A 17,840-nucleotide genomic window follows, 5' to 3' on the forward strand; every position below is an offset into this window, starting at 1 on the left:
ATGAAACAACTCTTGATGTGATTATCATCATAGTATTATAATGCAGTAAACCAAACCCAGAAAGAAGTAACCATTCTGTCACAAACCACAAAAAAAATGGCATTAGAACTTCTATTACTCCCTTGTTTACTCTTTTATGCTATACCCTCTAGCATTTGTCATTAATTTTATTTTCTTTGTAGCACTCAACTATAAAGCAGAGCTGGTTGGCTTTATGATTAATTTGTCCTTAATTATGAAGAGAGGTCTTCTTTGAAACCAGCTCCAAAATCTGTAATTTAAAAGCTAAACAAATTTAATTAAAATGCAGTTTCAGGTATTAATATATCCTGATACTGTCATTCAGGAAATATCCAAACATGTTAGGTATTAATGAGATTGGAGTTTTAAAAATGAACTGTATAATTAATTTTGAACTTTTAAAATGTTTAATATCTTTAAAGTTGGAGTTCAGGGTTAGATTCTTCAACCTTGTTTTAAATTGCTGGGAAAAATTAGTTGTTTTGAACAAAGTTGTTTGTTTGTTTTTTAACTAGTACATAAGAATTGGTGCTGTTTAATGTTTACATCATCCTGTGCATATACTGTGCTAACAGAGATCATGACCATGTCTAAAATTGTAAGTCTGGGAAATACTTCTCATTTTGGTCTTAAGTGGTCACCTGGTCACATCCTGGCTCCGTAAGTAGCTAGGTCTTGCTCTGAGACCATCTTGATAGCACCCTGCTTTCCAAGGGAAGAAAACACAGACCACACTACATTCTTCCAAGGTCCTAATTTGGATTATCAAAACACCAGGACCAGAGTGTGATTGATAGAAGGCATCTACCATACAGGAGAGATACGTGTAATAATGTATCCACTCGAGAAAAGTTTATGAAACAAATTGTCCTATAGATAAACAAGATATGGCTGAAAATTTTCAAGTTGTTATCTGAATTCATGAATATTCTCCCAAATAAAGAAGTTATTCAGAAATACTGGTTACTCAAAACCCTTGTTGAAGATGAGAAGAATGTTTCTATAGGTCCATGAAAGAAGTGAAAATTCTACAGAAGATTCCACCACTGCGTACAACTAGAGGGTATACAATCAGGAGGACAGGAGAGATGGATTTTAAAAGTTGTTTCATGTTGAAATAGTAGTTCCTACTAGTTAGAGACTGGAGAGCTTGTCTGTGTTTTGCTGAGTTTGGGGTCTAGCTTCTAATTTACCAGTCTGGAAGAGTTTGTTCTATAGGAAGAATTTACTTACCTGTTGTGCACCCTGGAGGAGCATTTCATGCTGAATAAAAAGCTGTGGCTACATCTATGGAGTCCCTGGTAAAATGGTTGGTGCTTTTAACAGTGTGCTCACACAAATGAGTATCCACCTTGACCAGGCTATATCCATGGGTTTACAGTCAGTCTGCCGCAACCAGCAGGAACAATCTTGATTCAGTCCTCCGGCTTGCTGTTCTTTGCTTCCCTTACCAGGGCCTTCAGGGGGTTCTTGCTGGCATTGTTTTGAGAATCAAGTCCCCGACTAACACCCCAGTACTCTTTCCAGACTATACTCCTCTTTGTGGTTCCTCCTTTTACATCTTAACAGCTTTCTCTTCAGCACCAGGTTCCTAATTCCTATACGTATACCCATCCTACCCAAATTCCATATCCTAATTTTTCAACAAAAACTCTTGTTTTCAGTGAACCATTCCGGTGTAATTGTATTGAACCTCCCAGAGAACCAAACTTGTTATTTAATGTCAACCAGAAAACTGTCCTTCTTGGGGGTTAACCATTGCAACTTGTATCACTAAGCTCTCCATTTTCCTAAGGCTATGGCTGAGATGATGGCTGAAAACTACCATAACATATGGGCAAAGAAAAAGAAAATGGAGCTTGAAGCAAAAGGTAATATTAACTTTAGGTATTTACAGTATTTTAAGTTCTCTATGATTAGCTTAGGTCATGTATTTGAGAAAACAGATTGAAAAAAAAAAAAGGAACAGCAAAGTTAAATTGACAAAGAAGAAACAACAAAGTATCTATTCTTAATTAAATATTTTGTGATTTTTAGTGCCTGGAAATTTTTATAGTACTGAGTGTAACAGTTCCTGTTGAAGTAGTTTACTAATTCAAATATATCAAAGGAAGAGAAGTCAAAGCTTGTAAATAAGTTTAAGCTACATTTTCCCTCTAGCATTAATCTTTCAGACTATTGCCCAGTGGGCTCTGATTTCATTTGAATTACTTCTTTTATTGCAGATCTAAAAGGGTGTTTACTAAGAACTGCACATATCATGTATTGAATTGACAAGTGGATAAACATAGAGCAGATTCTTGAGTCCATATAAAAATTGCATGTACTCCATGAAATGGCCTCAAGTTGCGCCAAGGGAGGTTTAGACTGGACATTAGGAGAAATTTCTTTACTGAAAGAGTGGTCAGGCCTTGGAACAGGCTGCCCAGGGAAGTGGTTGAGTCACCATCCCTGGAGGTATTTAAAAGACGTGTAGATGAGGCACACTTAGGGATATGGTGTAGTGGGCATGGTGGTGTTGTGTTGATGGTTGGCCTTGATGATCTTAGAGGTCTTTTCCAACCTTAATGATTCTATGATTCTATGATCTCTGCTTACCTAAATGATAAATTTTGTTATGTATTGTGTAACTTACTGTTTTTCGTCTGTGTTAAAATAATTTATTTGCTTAAAGCTAAATTTTTTTCTGCAGATAACATTATATTTGCACATGGAGGAAACAATATTTGAAAAAACAGCAAGTTCTCATTTTCAAATGATTGAAGCTAAGGTTTTGTCTTATCTGAAGGTGTCAAGTCTAACTGTATGAACCAAACCTGGCCTTTTTTTTTTTTTAATTGTATGCTTACTTTTTTTATTAGTTGTAAGCTTCCACCAAAGGTACAGTAGTTAAGGTTATATGAAAAAGTAAAGGGCCTCCTGGAAGTGCCTTGAATAAATCACTATGAATTTCCATGCCTTTAGTTGTATTTCCCCTTAATACAGCTTTTATTTTAATTTTTATAGCCTTTTTAAAAAACTTTCTTCAGGATAAGTAGCCACAGGATGGGCTAAGTCTGGGAAATCATAGGCTACAGGAAGACTAGATATTTAAATAGATCTACTGTATCTGGCAGCTTTGAAAGCAGATTTTTACCTCTGAGCAGCACTTCAATGAGAACACTGTATAGTATTTGTAGTGTTGTGCAAAGGAGCGTAGTACTGAGAAGGCTAGAGGCAGCTATAGTGAATGAAGGAGAGTTTCTTCGTGTGAAAAGTAGACGTTTTTGTCAGCTGAGCAAAATCTAGCTCAAGAATGTGGGGTTTTTCCTCTAGTATATACATATGCTAATCTTGAAATTTTTTTTTATACATGTGTAAAGAACAGAGCAGTAATGCGGACTTCAGATACAGAATACTCCTATTTTTCACTTAAGGCTTTTCACATACACAAGTATGTTAGCCACCTGAAAATTGCAAGTGTCATTCCCCTTCATTGAACACTTTGTGTGTATTAATTAAATGATCTATTATAGTCTTAATGACTCCATAGCTTACTATGGATTACTATATGCATTTTTGCATGTCATCAGCTGTAATAAGGTGGAATTAGATCACATTTATGATAATAGAATAAAACCCAATCATCCCAAGTTAAAGCCTATACTTCCTAAAAAAACCCAAACCAAACAAAAAAACCACATCAGACTTGCCCACTAGATTACCATTTTGCATGTACTTAAATGATTCAGGCAGGACTAATGGAAAATTTTAGAATATGTGGCTTACAAAATCACCTAAGGATATGTCTCCAATATTTTCTAGAGGGAATTTGTTCTTTTTTTAAAATATTATTACTAGAGACTTGCTGTAGTATTTTTTCTAAGATAAGTGTGATCATTACCCTTACAATTTCCTGGAGTTTCGTAGCAATTATCATAGGAATTTATTGTGTTCTGCTATATGATGATGATTTTAGAAGGTGAAACCCTAAGAATGTTGCTTTTTATGCAGATATTTATATTAATAGTAGCAACTTTATTTTCCTGCCAAATTAACTAACTATCTACATTCAGAAGAGGTATCAATACATCAGCTATTTGTACAAATGCAGTTTATTCTGTTTACCTCTCTGTTTTGGCAGCATTCTTTTGGTCAGATTGGACAGTTGTCTGAACCACATTTGAATAATGTACTCTAATTTTCTGTCTTTAGTTTATTACTGTAAAGTAGAACTGTATTACTTTCATATATTTTTAGATATGCGTATATCTTGCTAAACTCCATGAACCCTTCTTGCTGTCATCAGAATGTTTAAAAGCAGGACTCTGTTTGTATATGTTTATGTATTTGTTTATATCTTGGTTTTCTTACGAAATGATAAGTTATTTATTGAAATATTTTCAGTTTCATTAAATGAAGTTGTAATTATAATACATGTTCGTAACTGTTAAACACTTTTTATTTCTTTAAGAATTTTTGCAGTAGGTTCAACATATTTACCTGGTACTTGCAGCAATTGATTGTGTTAGAACTTTGTTTGCAGCCACGTCTAAAGTTTCTATCTGAATATTTTTTAGGTTTGTGTAAAGAAACAGCAAAGTGCATTGTTGTTATTTCAGACTAGGTTTTACTGTAATGTGCTATGTATTATGATGACAGTCGTTTTACACACCGGGACTTATCATGTCAACAGATAACTCTTTAACTGCTTTTTAATTCTCTTGATGTTCCATAGTAGGAGGAGGCAACCATCCTCTTCTTGTTCCTTATGATACACTCACAGCCAAAGAAAAAGCCAAGGACAGAGAAAAAGCACAGGATATTCTGAAATTTCTACAGATTAATGGATATGTTGTCTCCAGGTAATTCTCTGTTCAGTATTAGTGTCACAGAAGGTAATACTCCTCAACAGCCTTTTTTTTTTTTTTTTTTAATTAAAAGAAAAATCTATGGTCACTTTTAGGTTTCAGAACCTGGGAGTAAGGATGAGCACCTTCATATAGAACATTGTAAGGAAGAAATGGATTATGGAGTTAGTAGCAGGGTTTTTGGAAGGCACAAGCAGAGTTCTCCAGAATCTTTGCATGTCTTCTGCCTCTCCTCTCAACATTGCAGCATGCTTTTTCTTTCTGGTGTGTCTCCATACATCCAACTGTTAGTAAACTTGTTAATTTTCTACAAGTGATAGAATTATTAAGTCTTCATTACAAGTCAGGCACATGCACCTCTCTGTAGGAATTTCTAGGCAATTGCTTTGATAAGACAGTTTTATTTCTAAAATCTACTACTCATTTCTTTCAACTGAGTTAATTTGTAGTGTTATTAAAATATTTTAAAAGTGAAAAATGATGTTTTTAAAAAGTTTTTTTGAAACAATCCACAGTGTAAATGTAATCATAGTGAATAAATGTAGTAATCAACAGAATATTCATAATTCAGTATGTATACATGCTGTTCTCTGCAGAATAACATGCATAATTCTTTTTGGTTTTAATATGACATGTTTACCTACAAAATGCAGCGTGAATAAAATTTTAATTAAATTGGAGGCTTCTCTGCCTCATCAGCATGGCTTAGGAAATGTGAGTCACTAGGAAGGCTGAAAGCGTATCTGATATTTGTATGACTTGAACATTAGTAAGTGAATGAAACAGTCACAGAGATGGATTTAAGTAATCATTGTGAATTAATTAGCCTAGCACATCTACTTAAAATCTGCCTACTTCCTTTCTTTTATTTCACATATGAAATTCAGCCCGTTTATAGAGTCCCACAGCTAATCTAATAATTCTAGGTAAAATCTTTCAGGGTAACTGGAATAATTCAATTCACTTCCCTTCAATGGAGTAGGATGTACAAAGAAGGATGTCAGTGAGCAAAGGTTTCTTTTCTCATCCCCTGTCAAAATGACAAAAGACTCCTCAGCTGCATTCAAGGTTACACGTTCCTTTTTGACTAATCCTTTTTATTTCTGTCTAACTTAAACACAAGTGAAAAGTGGCTTTTGGTTTTTGGAGGAGTGGAAGGCTAAGAGGAATGGTAAGATAATCGTTAACTTGGACACACCCATCATCTAGTAAATAGTTCCTGCTGCATCTGCATCCTCCTGTGCTAGTCGAATGCAGGTCTTTCTATCAAGTTAAACTCAATGTACCTGCTGCTCCTGTGATCACTGTGCTGTCTAAACAAACAAGCATCTGATCCATGTTTTTCTTTGGTCTGCTTACCACTTGACTTTCTGCCACATATGCCTTGCACACATTTCTTTCCAGTCTTTTATTTGACAGTGACCCTTTTAGCCTACTGCACCCTCATGCAGACGGGGTTTAGGGAAGATACAAACACTTGCCTCATACCAAGCACATCTCACTCAGGCACATGGCCTGTGACCCATGGTCCCACTCCAGCTGCTGGCGCTGAGCCCCTCACTTGCTTTACTGACATTGCCCCTCACATTAGCTGTTTTTTGGCACACACGGCATTCCCACTCCAGTGGCTGGCAACTAGGACTCCCACTTGCTCCAGCTGCAGACACCACAGACCAGGGATGCCTTACCCCTGCCACTGTCTGACTCCAATTGCTGGCACCAAATCCACTCATGCCAGTCCCCTGCAGTAGCTGGGACTCTGAGCTCAAAGTCTGTAGGACCCATAGAGACGTTCCCAAAAGCTATGGCCTCTCCAACTACTGATGCTGAGACCCTCATTCACTCCTGTTACTGGCATCACAGGCCTGGGGGCACCTACCTCCAGTTGCTGGCCCAGTATCCACTCACACTGGTCTTGCCAGTAGCTGGCACTTACTCCTTGCAGCACACACATACACATGGGATGGTGAGTGAGATTACACAGAGAGATAGTTAAAGGATTTAATAGGAAGATAGGACAGACTCTAGTGATGAGGTGCAGGGCTCAGTCGGACAACGGTATTGACAGGCCACGGTTTACATGTGACTGGCCCCTTTTATACCCCTTTTTGTCTTTTCTTGTAATGCCTTACAAGTAAGGGAAAGAAATTACAATGATACTGGATTAATCTGGTTGACTAATCTCATTTTTCTGTAACCTTCTACTTGGGAAATCTGAGTTGCATCTTAACAAATTGCTCAAAACCTAAATAAGCGTAAGAGTACTGTTTACTTCAAACACAGAACAATTCTTATGTTAATAAGCAATTAATCATTACTGAGAAAATGTCGTCAGACTACAGGGAGAGGTAAGACTGCTTTGAGTCCTTCTGCATGTGTGAAAATTGACTTCCTTCTTTTTACAGGGGACTTAAGGACCTGGAATTAGACACACCTTCTATTGAGAAACGCTTTGCCTACAGTTTCCTTCAGCAACTTATAAGATATGTGGATGAAGCCCATCAGTACATTCTGGAGTTTGGTATAGTACTCCCTGTGCATTTTTTAAGAATTATTAACTAAGATGTTTGATATTATAAAAACAACTAGAACATTTCAAAAAAATGACACATTCTTGGACTAGGAGTTTTCCCTCTAGTTTCCTACAGTTGATGAAGATGATGAATTTTGGAAAGATATGTAGTTCACATATTCATTCCAGTTTCCTGTATTCATTCCAGTTTCCCACATTCATTCAGAAGATGAAAAGTGTTCAGCCAAAATTTATAATGACTTTAATTATTTGAAAAAGAAAACTAGCTGAGTCCTTAGATTTGTGCACAAATTGATAGTCTCTCACATGTGCATATTAATATTTATATGTAATCCCTTTTTCACAGAGCAAATTAAACCAGTCATTTGTACCATTCCGAAATTTTCTCTGGAGGAGGAAGTTGAGTAGAGAAACCTCTTTAACAAACTCCCACAATGGGAATGTTCTTTCACAAACACCCAACATATGTTTCGTCAACATATGCTATGAAGGACAGGATTTAACTTGATCTGCTTTTCTTAAAGATAAAAAAAAAATGAAAGTTTGGTGACCCAAGTCAGCTTCTTACATGAGCAGTAAAAGCCAAAAAACCTGGCCAGATGCAGCCTCTGTGTGACCATGGGAGTTGTAATGCCACATAACATAGACTGTGCCTCATGTCTAGGCGTAGATGCTGTAATTGACAGTATTAATGGCAGGAACAGCAGGGAGATGGAATAAATCAATGCTCATTCAAAAACCTATCTAGTTTTAAAGTGGAAATTATCAAATTTATGAATTATTATATGCCATGGTTACTTACAGTAGCAAAAGTCTGGCCTTGGTAACTCATTGAGTTAATTCTGCTGCTAATGCCTGATTGTCATGGCTTCATTCTACTTAATTATGTAGATTTGGCATAACTGCAAGAATGATAATGAATAAATACTGAAACACTAGAAACACTGGTGGAGCAAATGCCATTCATGTCCCTCAATGGATTAGTAAAAAGAAGATAATAAATAAACGATAAATAGTCTGGGAGCTGTACCAGATTATGTCTGTAAAGAGTATTTGATTTTTATAGTAATGGGGTAAGTGAAGCAATTTTAATTTCAGTTGGGTAGTTCTAACCCTTAATTTTGTTCTTTAGATAAAGTCCACAAATACGTACTAAAAGTTTGGTAATTCTGTTTCTCCTGGGAACAACTGGAATGTGAGTTCAGGCTTCCAAATTGTTACTAATTACTAGAAAAATACAAACATAGGACCAGATTTTAATCTCAAAAAAATATCCATATCTCTTTGGACTATGAGATGTCTACACTTTTATGAAGATTTGGACAATTACTCTTTACATATTTTATTTGCTGTAACTTTTCTTCTCATGAGGTAGTTATAAAATGCCACTTTAACTAGTGTATATACTGTTTGTGGTATCTTAAATCTACATCTAAAGATGACCAGTATTATTTTGTTTATAGTGTACACTTTCTAAGAAAAATGCAGAGTAGACTGTAATTAGGATATATGACAGGGAGCTTAATTTTCTTCTTTCTGCAGATGGTGGCAGCAGAGGCAAAGGAGAGCACTTCCCGTATGAACAAGAAATCAAGTTTTTTGCCAAAGTACAGTATATCTTTGCTTATTCTTTGTCAACGTAGTAAGTAGTTGAAGTGAGAAAGTATTTGTTAGTGCACTTTTCTGTGTTAAATTCATTATTTTATTAATTAAAAACAGTAGTAATAAAAATAGCTTGAAAATACTGTAGGATGAAGTATAGGTGTGAAAAAATTACAGGACTATATTCTTATTCTCATTATTTCCTTGCTCCGTGATATGCAACTACTCATATGATGTTATTCATAACCTCCCTACATTTTCTGTTTACTGGCTTAGTCTAATTCTGAAGATTTTTCTCTTTTACAATCTTTAGGCAGATAAATGTGAACAATAGTTATTGGAATTAACACAGCTATGTATCTGTCAATGTCACCTTCCTTATTTCTTTCCTTGTTTTAAAACTATGCTGATGTCTCTATCACGGAATCGGAGAATGGCTGAGGTTGGAAGGGCCCTCTGGAGGTCATCTAGTCCAACTTCAAGCTCAAGCAGTGTCACCTAGAGCAGGTTTCCCAGGACCATGTCCAGACAGCTTTTGAATATCTCCAAGGGTGGAGACTCCGCAGTCTCTCTGGGCAACCTGTGCCAGTGCTCAGTCACTTTCACAGTAAAAAAGTGTTTCCTAATGGTCTGAGGGAACCTATTGTGTTTCAGTTTGTGCCCATTGCCTCTAGTCCTGTCATGGGGCACAACTGAAAAGAGCCTGGCTCCATCTTCTTTACACCCTCCCTTCAGATATTTGTACACATTGCTGAGATCCTCTCTGAGCCTTCTCTTTTCTAGGCTAAAGAGTCCCAGCTCCCTCAATCTCTCCTCATTTGAAAGATCCTGTAGTTCCTTCATCATCATTGTGGCCCTTCACAGAACTCTCTCTCCAGTATGACCATGGTTCTCTTGTACTGGGGAGCCCAGAACCAGATACAGCACTTCAGATGTGGCCTCACCAGTGCTGAGTAGAGAGGAAGAATCACCTCCCTGGATCTGCTGACAATGCTCTGTCTAATGCAACCCAGGATGCTGTTGGCCACCTTTGCAGTGAGGGTGCATTGTTGGCTCATGGACAGTTTGCTGTCCACTGAGACCCCCTGGCCCTTCTCTGCAAAGCTGCTTTCCAGCTGGTCAGCCCTCGGTGTCTACTGGTAGCTGGGGTTATTCCTCCCCAGGTGCAGGACTTTGCCCTTCCCCTTGCTGAAAGTCATGAGGTTCCTGTCAGCCCAATTCTCCTTTTTATGTCAAGAAGGTTTTACACATTATAAATTAAGAAAATCTGCTTATACCTTTCGCACGTAAAAGCTTGTATGGTGTTTGCATATTCAAAGTGTCTTTTGAATTCGTTAGTGAATAAGCAAAGGCAGCTGTTTGCAGCATTTTCTAACCCTGATATCCTTGCAGTAAATTGTAATCTTGATACCTTAAAGTACTTCCATGTGGTACTATTTGCCAAGTTCATTGACTCAGAAGCTAGCATTCCACCTTTCAGATTTTCTTATTGGCTGTTTATTTTGGATCTCCTCCTGGCTGACATGTGCAGTGGGCGCTGAGTAATGGTCACCACATGAAGTAAACAGGAAAACTTCTGTGGACAAGCCCTGAATGAGTGAGGATGTTTTGGGAGTTTTATTTGATAGCATCTAGAATTAAGTGCATTAGTGCGCTGACAGCTGTAGGTGAATTTTTCTTAAACCTACATTAAAAGGCATGAGCGGCAATAGTTGTGTTTGGGTATGTGGTACTGGAAAAATCTTAAATTGTGAGATAAAATGAAATTATACTTTCTGCTTTTTACTCCTCCTAAAAACCACACAGAGATAATGTAAAATTTTTTTTGCTGCCTTTCCTGATGATGTTTTAAGTGCCTTGAATACTAAATAAATTCAAAGAGCAATAGACATTAAAGAAAAAACACATAGAGATTTTAAAACAGAAAACACATTTGAAATCTCCTGTCTTTAGTTGCGACTTACAAAGAGCAATACAGAACATAGTAAAGAAAGCCCTGAGATAACCACTTCTTTCTGATGTAATTTCAGGTTGTGCTTCCTTTGATTGATCAGTATTTTAAAAATCATCGCCTGTATTTCTTATCTGCGGCAAGTAGGCCTCTCAGCAGTGGAGGTCATGCCTCTAATAAAGAGAAAGAAATGGTGACAAGGTAAAACTTAAAATAATATTAATGTGTATGCATATGTGTGTTTGTCTTTAAACAGCAGCAGTTGATTGTGGTAAAGTGAGAAGTGAGAGGCAGAGAAATATTTTTATGAACATGCAAATTAAACTTGTTTCACTTTCTTTTCCTGTTAGGAAAATTCTTTGAATAAAATGAAGAGAGGAATACAGAGTTATGATTATATGCTGTTTTAAAGGTAGTGGTGATGATTTTAGCATGCAGGGAACTTAAATTTAGCATTATGTGCAACAATACATCAGTTGCACAGCCTGTGGCACAGGCTATATAATTGTGTATCAGTTTTCACTATTGGAAATAGGTATATACTGAAATCATTATTCCTGCAAAATTTTGTGGTAGATTTAAAAGCCAAACTTATTTATAACGGTGTTTCAGTAAGTATCATTATTTCTGTCCACCATAAAAAGTAAAAATAAGAGCATTGTATTCTTTCCGCTCTTTGGTTTTCTAAATAGTAATAACAGTAGTAATATGACACAGAAATATCCACTTGATCCTTTCTCTGAAGTTATCCATTTTTTAGACCATCTCTCTAAGATATGTTTTCACTTAATTTCACTTTTCATTGAATTGAAACCCATATTTCCCATTTAGTAAGGTGGACTACAAGCTTCACACAGGACCTACTGCATACCTGTAACGTACAGGTATCACGGTTGCCTTCTTGGCTGTTATTGGGTACTGAACCATGCAAAACTGAATTGCTGTTCTTTGAGGCTGACAGCCAATTGATGGTCATACAGACAGGTGGGGTTTGCAAGATTGTGCGAGATTGTGTGAATACTGGGTGAAGTTTCTAGCAACAATACTAAGCATAAGTAAGTAATGGCTGTCTTAACCCTGTGTCATCTCATGGACTAATTTGATCTGAGTCATTCTCGCTGAATAACATTCTTCAAAGAATTAAAAAACTCTATCAAAATGCATGCATATAGATAATTTTCCACTCTATAAGCTGCTGTTTTTCTGTCTGTAATGTCCTAGATAACAATATTTTCACAGTTGTTAGGTCATGCCAATAAACCCCATACTTCTGGAATATGTCAAACATGGATATATCAGCATACATGCTGCAGAGATTCAGGACTTCTGCACATATGCCGTCTAGCTCTGTGAGATTCCTGAACATGTAGCCCAGCAAAAGGATCAGAGCTGCTGCCATACTTAATTGCATTACCTGCTATGCAGAAGTGTCAGCCAAAGAGAAGAAAACACATGCAAGGAAACCTTGGATGAATGATAGCTGTAACCAGTGCTATTGAGCAGTTTATTTCTTAATTATCAAGACGCAAAGATTATAGAAAGTACCTTATATGATTCACTTCCTGAAGGGTTGTTTTGGGCTATTTTAATAGATTCCCAAGATTTTTTTTGTGTTGTTTTTTTTTCCTCCCTACAGTATTGTAGGGAGTTTGCCAAAGCTGAATTTTGGATTTTCTGTCCAGTTTTTCCTTTAGATTTGTTTGAGTGCAACTCATACATAGGATTTTCTTCAAGCTAAGGGCAGTTCCAGATCTATTTTGCGGGCAAATACAGGTCAGACCTCTTCCTGAATTATGGTGACATTATATTCCATCTTATTTGTAACCAGCCTCTTCAGGATTGGGCTTTTTGCATTTCTCATCCATTAGACCATCTTACAAGTCCTCGTACTAAAGTTGTATAAAATTAGTTCTGGACATCAATCTAAGTACTGGCCATTTGGACGTTTTAATTTATTTATTTATTTAACCTAAGCTAATGACACCAGATATAATAGGTTCAGTCTGACTTTGTGAAAACATAGCATCTGCTGAATGCTACAGTCAGTTGAGTAACATTTGTATGTTAGAAAATAAGATAGATTGTGAGCTATTTAATGTCTTCGTTAGAATGGACACAAGATTTATACGATGCTAACATGCTTCTGTACAGCTTTTCCTGTTGGACTGGGTGAACCAGGATCCTCATAAAAGAATATATAGTATATGTCTGCCTCATGCAATAAAAAGTGAACAGAGATCCCTGAACATGCACCAACCAGACTCATTTCTAAAACAGAGCAGTTGTTGTTGCTATAGTGGATCACTGTGCACTGGCTAATTAGCTGGATTCAACACCACATTAACCTGGCTGTTCTGATTCTGGACATAAATGTTTCCATTTGGCACCATGCTTTTGTCTGTCAATGGAACAACATGTTCAGATCTCATCCATAAACTGTGCAGACATGCTTATGGTGTCTTTTGCTTTTAAGTCAGAGGTTGATAATCTAGCCTGTGTGCCTAATAATTAAATAGCTTAATAAAGTGACATGATATTGTTCATGTCATTTATAGCAGATGAGGGGTTTTGCGGCGTAAAAAATAACACCAAAATTGATGTTGCTCTCAGAGAAGATTCTCAGACTGAACTGGATCATGAAGATTGAGCTAACCCCTCCTAAATCTGGAGACCAGGTCAATTTGTGTAGGGCAGTGTGCTCCTGCTTCTATGAATTAACACAAAACTTCAGTCTTCATTGTTCTGAATGGGGCACTGCTCATCAGCACAGGAATTAATTCAAACGTGAAATGAAATCATTGATTATATCTATTTTTGTTGGGTTTTAACCATGTAAGAGGCTATTTCTCATGTTCACTGTGTTTAAAAAGCAATGTATTTGAGAAGAAATTCTCACTGTGTTCAAGATGACAAGGTCCAAATTGGACTAGTTAAACATTTGCCATCAAATACTTCAATTAATCTGATTTCCTTACCTTTTGTTTTCAAATTGTCAGTGGTATCCTGAATAGCACGCTGACCACATTTTACTTCTTAAAGCTTTGATGGTTATTTCCTTGTGGGTTATCATATAGGACGCTTTTATATTAATTAGCTTTGCTTTTAATTTTTTTTTGTTTCTTTAATTATAATATGTGCTTATTTAACCATGTTTGTTAAGGATATGCACTTAAGAACTCTTTCTTTAGTACTCTGTCCCACATTCTGCTCAGATAATTGATTCTTTCTGCGTGACATCATGTTGCTTTTCCTGCTCATATATCAGCTGTTATTTTTTCTTTCTCCTTCCCTCCCCCCTTATTTTTTCCTTTTCCCTTCTCTTCTCTTTTATTTTTCTTTTGTCTTCAGCCTGTTCTGCAAACTTGGAGTTCTTGTCAGGCATAGGATTTCACTGTTTGGTAAGGAGACCCTTGACAAATACTAGCATGGCCATCACTTGGTTTTCTTTGCCATTTTTGCATTGTGTTACGTGCTGCTTTGTTGCATGCTGCATGGCTGAAATGCATGGCCTTCACAGACCACTAATTGTTTAGGCTGGTAGATCACAGAATTTATTAGATGAAATAAAAAGCTTTTGTAGTTATCAGTTTGGGGTTTTTTGTTTGGTTTTCCGTGTGTCTTAACTAATATCTGGATTTCATTATCCTACCAAAGAATTTTGCTGAGTTAATTATAATTACTAATTTGTTATTTTATTCTAAATCGTTTGGGAAAAACAGAGCATCAGAACTGCACATTTGTATTGGAAAGTCATTAAGGAAAATTTGTAGCGGGCTGAAATGCTTAGTTATGTTCTGTGGAATTCTTAAATATTCCCAGATGTGCTTGACTCCACGTACGCATGTATACTATCTTTCTGGTATTATGTGAATCTAGCAGGAGCTCGGTGTTTGTCTTATGCCATGTGAAAATCACTTAATTGAAGTCAATGTGAAGTCTGTATCAACTGTATACATTATATGCAGTGTGTGGCATAGTCATTTACTCTGCAATTTTTTCTTATGCCATGATGATAGGATAGTTGAAATAGTACATCCTATGCATATATAGCTTCTATGATGGATGCATTGCAAACTTCAGCATCGATGAACATACCTAATTGGGTAACTATCTAGCGAATTAGAATTTGATTAAGATAACATGCATCTAACTCAATTCCTACATATTTCATTCAATTTGAAGGGAAGGAACTCACTTGCTGCAGCAGTGTGGTGTTTAAAAAGCTGTTATGAAAACCATTAAACTGAGAAGAAAGATCGGAAGTTATTTTGGGATATCGCTTTTAAATATGTTTTGGGATGAGCTGAGTGGATTTGCCTGTAAAGCCAAAAGATCATAGGAGGAATGGCGTTATTTCTGCAGCTGTGTGGCATTGTTGCAGCTTTTTCTGAAGGGTGGAATATGTCACTCTGGTTTATACCCTAGGTTGTTTCTTCAAAGAATGAACTAGCTCAGGTATACTTTTTCGTTATTGTGTGAATTTGTTTTTCTGACTTTTTTCCTAAAATGAGTAACAGCTGAAGTTGAAAATCTAAGTCAGTGTAACTTTCTTCAGTACTAAAGAAAAGATCTTTTCCATTCCACATCTCAGCTTGCTTATTTCCTGTTGTTTGACTGGATTCAAGTGGTAGAAGGAGATAAGTCAGATGGCATCAGATGAGTATTCGCTATGGCTACAGTTTGTTTTTTAACTCTTTTCCTAGTGTGCGGTAACTAACAGAATACAAAATCTTTATGCCAACACAGAAGTGTACTGTAGTTTTTCAATAAGTCACTCAAGGTCACCATAAGACTCTGGAGCACGGTTGTTTACTGTGGGCCTACTAACTCGAGTCAAAGTCACCTTGCAGTTTGCCTTACCTTGACAGTGAATTACATCATGTTAGAAAACCTGATCGAAAGAATTGCACTTACTCCAGCAAAGACAAGGCCTGTGTAGAAGATGGGAAAATGCTCAGGAGGTCAGCCTCTGAGCACAGCGGGGGCCTAGAATGTTATTTGTGCATTTTGGAGGCATCTTGAATGAGCAAGTGTTGCTCGATAATAACCGTTATGGATAGTGGGGAGTTTGCTATAACAAATAGCAAAATGCTATATAGTTTTGCTATATAGGTGTTTTATATTATTGTGAATTTGAATGGTACTTCTGAAGATACAGCTGCATGTATGAAAGTCATTAGTAAAAGCCATGTAGCTTAAGCTGTATACACAAATCTTGATAAAATAGGAAATTAAGCATGCAAGTCTTCCCGAGTGAACTTAAACAGTTAACCGCATTTGATATCTAAGAGGGTCACTGAGATTATGGAATTGTAATTCAGCATGGAATTATTATTTCTTTGTACTGTGAAAGTAGATTTTGACTCAATAATTTACTGTAGCTGTAGCTGTGCATCAGTAAGACTGTATTGATTTACTTTCATTATTATTAGTGGGCTGAATTTGAAAGTTTTTAGTGAATAATTTTGGTGACTTGAGCATTAGAATTTATATTTTCTTAATTTAAAAATTTGCTTTAAAACACAAATTTATATGACTAGTTTGATTCACTTTTTATATTGTTTAAAACTCCAGTAAGGCATTCTTTCTATATAAATATGTAAGTAATTTTAAAAAAAAAAATCTTCATCTCGGTAATAGAGACCCATGTAATCTGAAACAAAAATTAGCTGGGTAAGACATCAGATAAGAAAGGCCTGGTTTTGCTCACTCATTTTTGGGAACTTAGACAAATTAATCAGAGGAGTTCCTAAAAAGAAACAGAAGGCTTTCTCTGCCTAATGACATCCTGAATTTATAAGTGTCCTTCCAGTGAGGCATCCTGGAATCAATATCCATAGCATTTTCGCAAGAGAGCAACAGTTCTTCCCTCCTGATATAATAGTACAGCTTTCTAAAATATGTAGGACTGCACCTCAGATTATTAAAGAAACTCAGTTGTGCAGTTCATGGGATCAACTGCATTTGTAACACATGCTGAATGGTGATCCAACCACCAACCTAATATTCATACTAGTTCCTGGGATACTTTTAGCCTTAAATCTCTTGAACTCATGTGGTTTAGTATTTACGTATGTCCAGCCTCTATTGTTTTGGGTTGTGTGAAGAGTTCCTTTAAGGCACAGCTCTTGTTTCAATTTTTATCCTATTGAATTGTACTTATCACCTGCTCTCCTTTCATGATGTAAGGGAATTTTATATACTGCACGTTCATTTCTACATCAATGTGTTTTGTATCTAGTTTTCATGCTTCCAAAAACCAGAACATTTTTAATTAATAAAAAAAGAATATTTTTAATTTAATGAAGATACATATATACATTGTGAAATATTAGCAATAGTAATAAAACTAGTTTCGTTAGAAAACCCCTCATTTTAGGTTTCATAACACAGTTTAAAAAAAAGATGGCCTTCTGAAATTAATTTCTGACCTCAGGTTCGAAGCAAACTGATCCTTGAAATGTTCAATTTAAAAGGATTTTTTTTGAGTTTTAACTGTGGCATTTTAAGGTAAAATACTAAAAAATACTCTTTTTTTGGTGGGTTTTTGTTCTAGAAACACAGAAACTAAATTCATGACATTGAACAAAAGCAAGACACAGAATTTCCACTGAACCTAAACCTGTCTTTCATAGCAAATTGCATTTTCTAAGATTCTGTAACAAATCCTGCCCGAAGGACACATTCCAGAAAAGAAGTTTCATGATAATTTTGAAAGTCTGTTTTTAGTGTTACCTCAATAAAACTGGCCAAACTCTAGTATGTCAATCAGTTTAGATTGAAGGGGGCTGCATTTATCATGGTCACTGAATTCTGCTCTGATACCCCAGTCTGTGGAACCAGCCACACTGCAGTATCTGCTACAGGGCTATGCCTAAAGCTT

General features: G+C 36.3%; 1 protein-coding gene across 1 annotated transcript in view; it reads left to right on the top strand.

Moving 5' to 3' along the window:
• Positions 1 to 17,840, top strand: part of RYR2 (ryanodine receptor 2) — a 445,326-nt gene that overhangs the window by 327,666 nt on the left and 99,820 nt on the right. Inside the window, exons 56-61 of the mRNA XM_075147916.1 lie at positions 1,817 to 1,892; positions 4,739 to 4,865; positions 7,277 to 7,392; positions 8,947 to 9,011; positions 11,037 to 11,158; positions 14,306 to 14,355. Coding sequence (XP_075004017.1) covers positions 1,817 to 1,892; positions 4,739 to 4,865; positions 7,277 to 7,392; positions 8,947 to 9,011; positions 11,037 to 11,158; positions 14,306 to 14,355 — 556 coding nt within the window. The remainder of the gene's footprint in view (positions 1 to 1,816; positions 1,893 to 4,738; positions 4,866 to 7,276; positions 7,393 to 8,946; positions 9,012 to 11,036; positions 11,159 to 14,305; positions 14,356 to 17,840) is intronic.

Source organism: Calonectris borealis, chromosome 3, assembly GCF_964195595.1.
Source record: "Calonectris borealis chromosome 3, bCalBor7.hap1.2, whole genome shotgun sequence".
Lineage (NCBI taxonomy): Eukaryota > Metazoa > Chordata > Aves > Procellariiformes > Procellariidae > Calonectris > Calonectris borealis.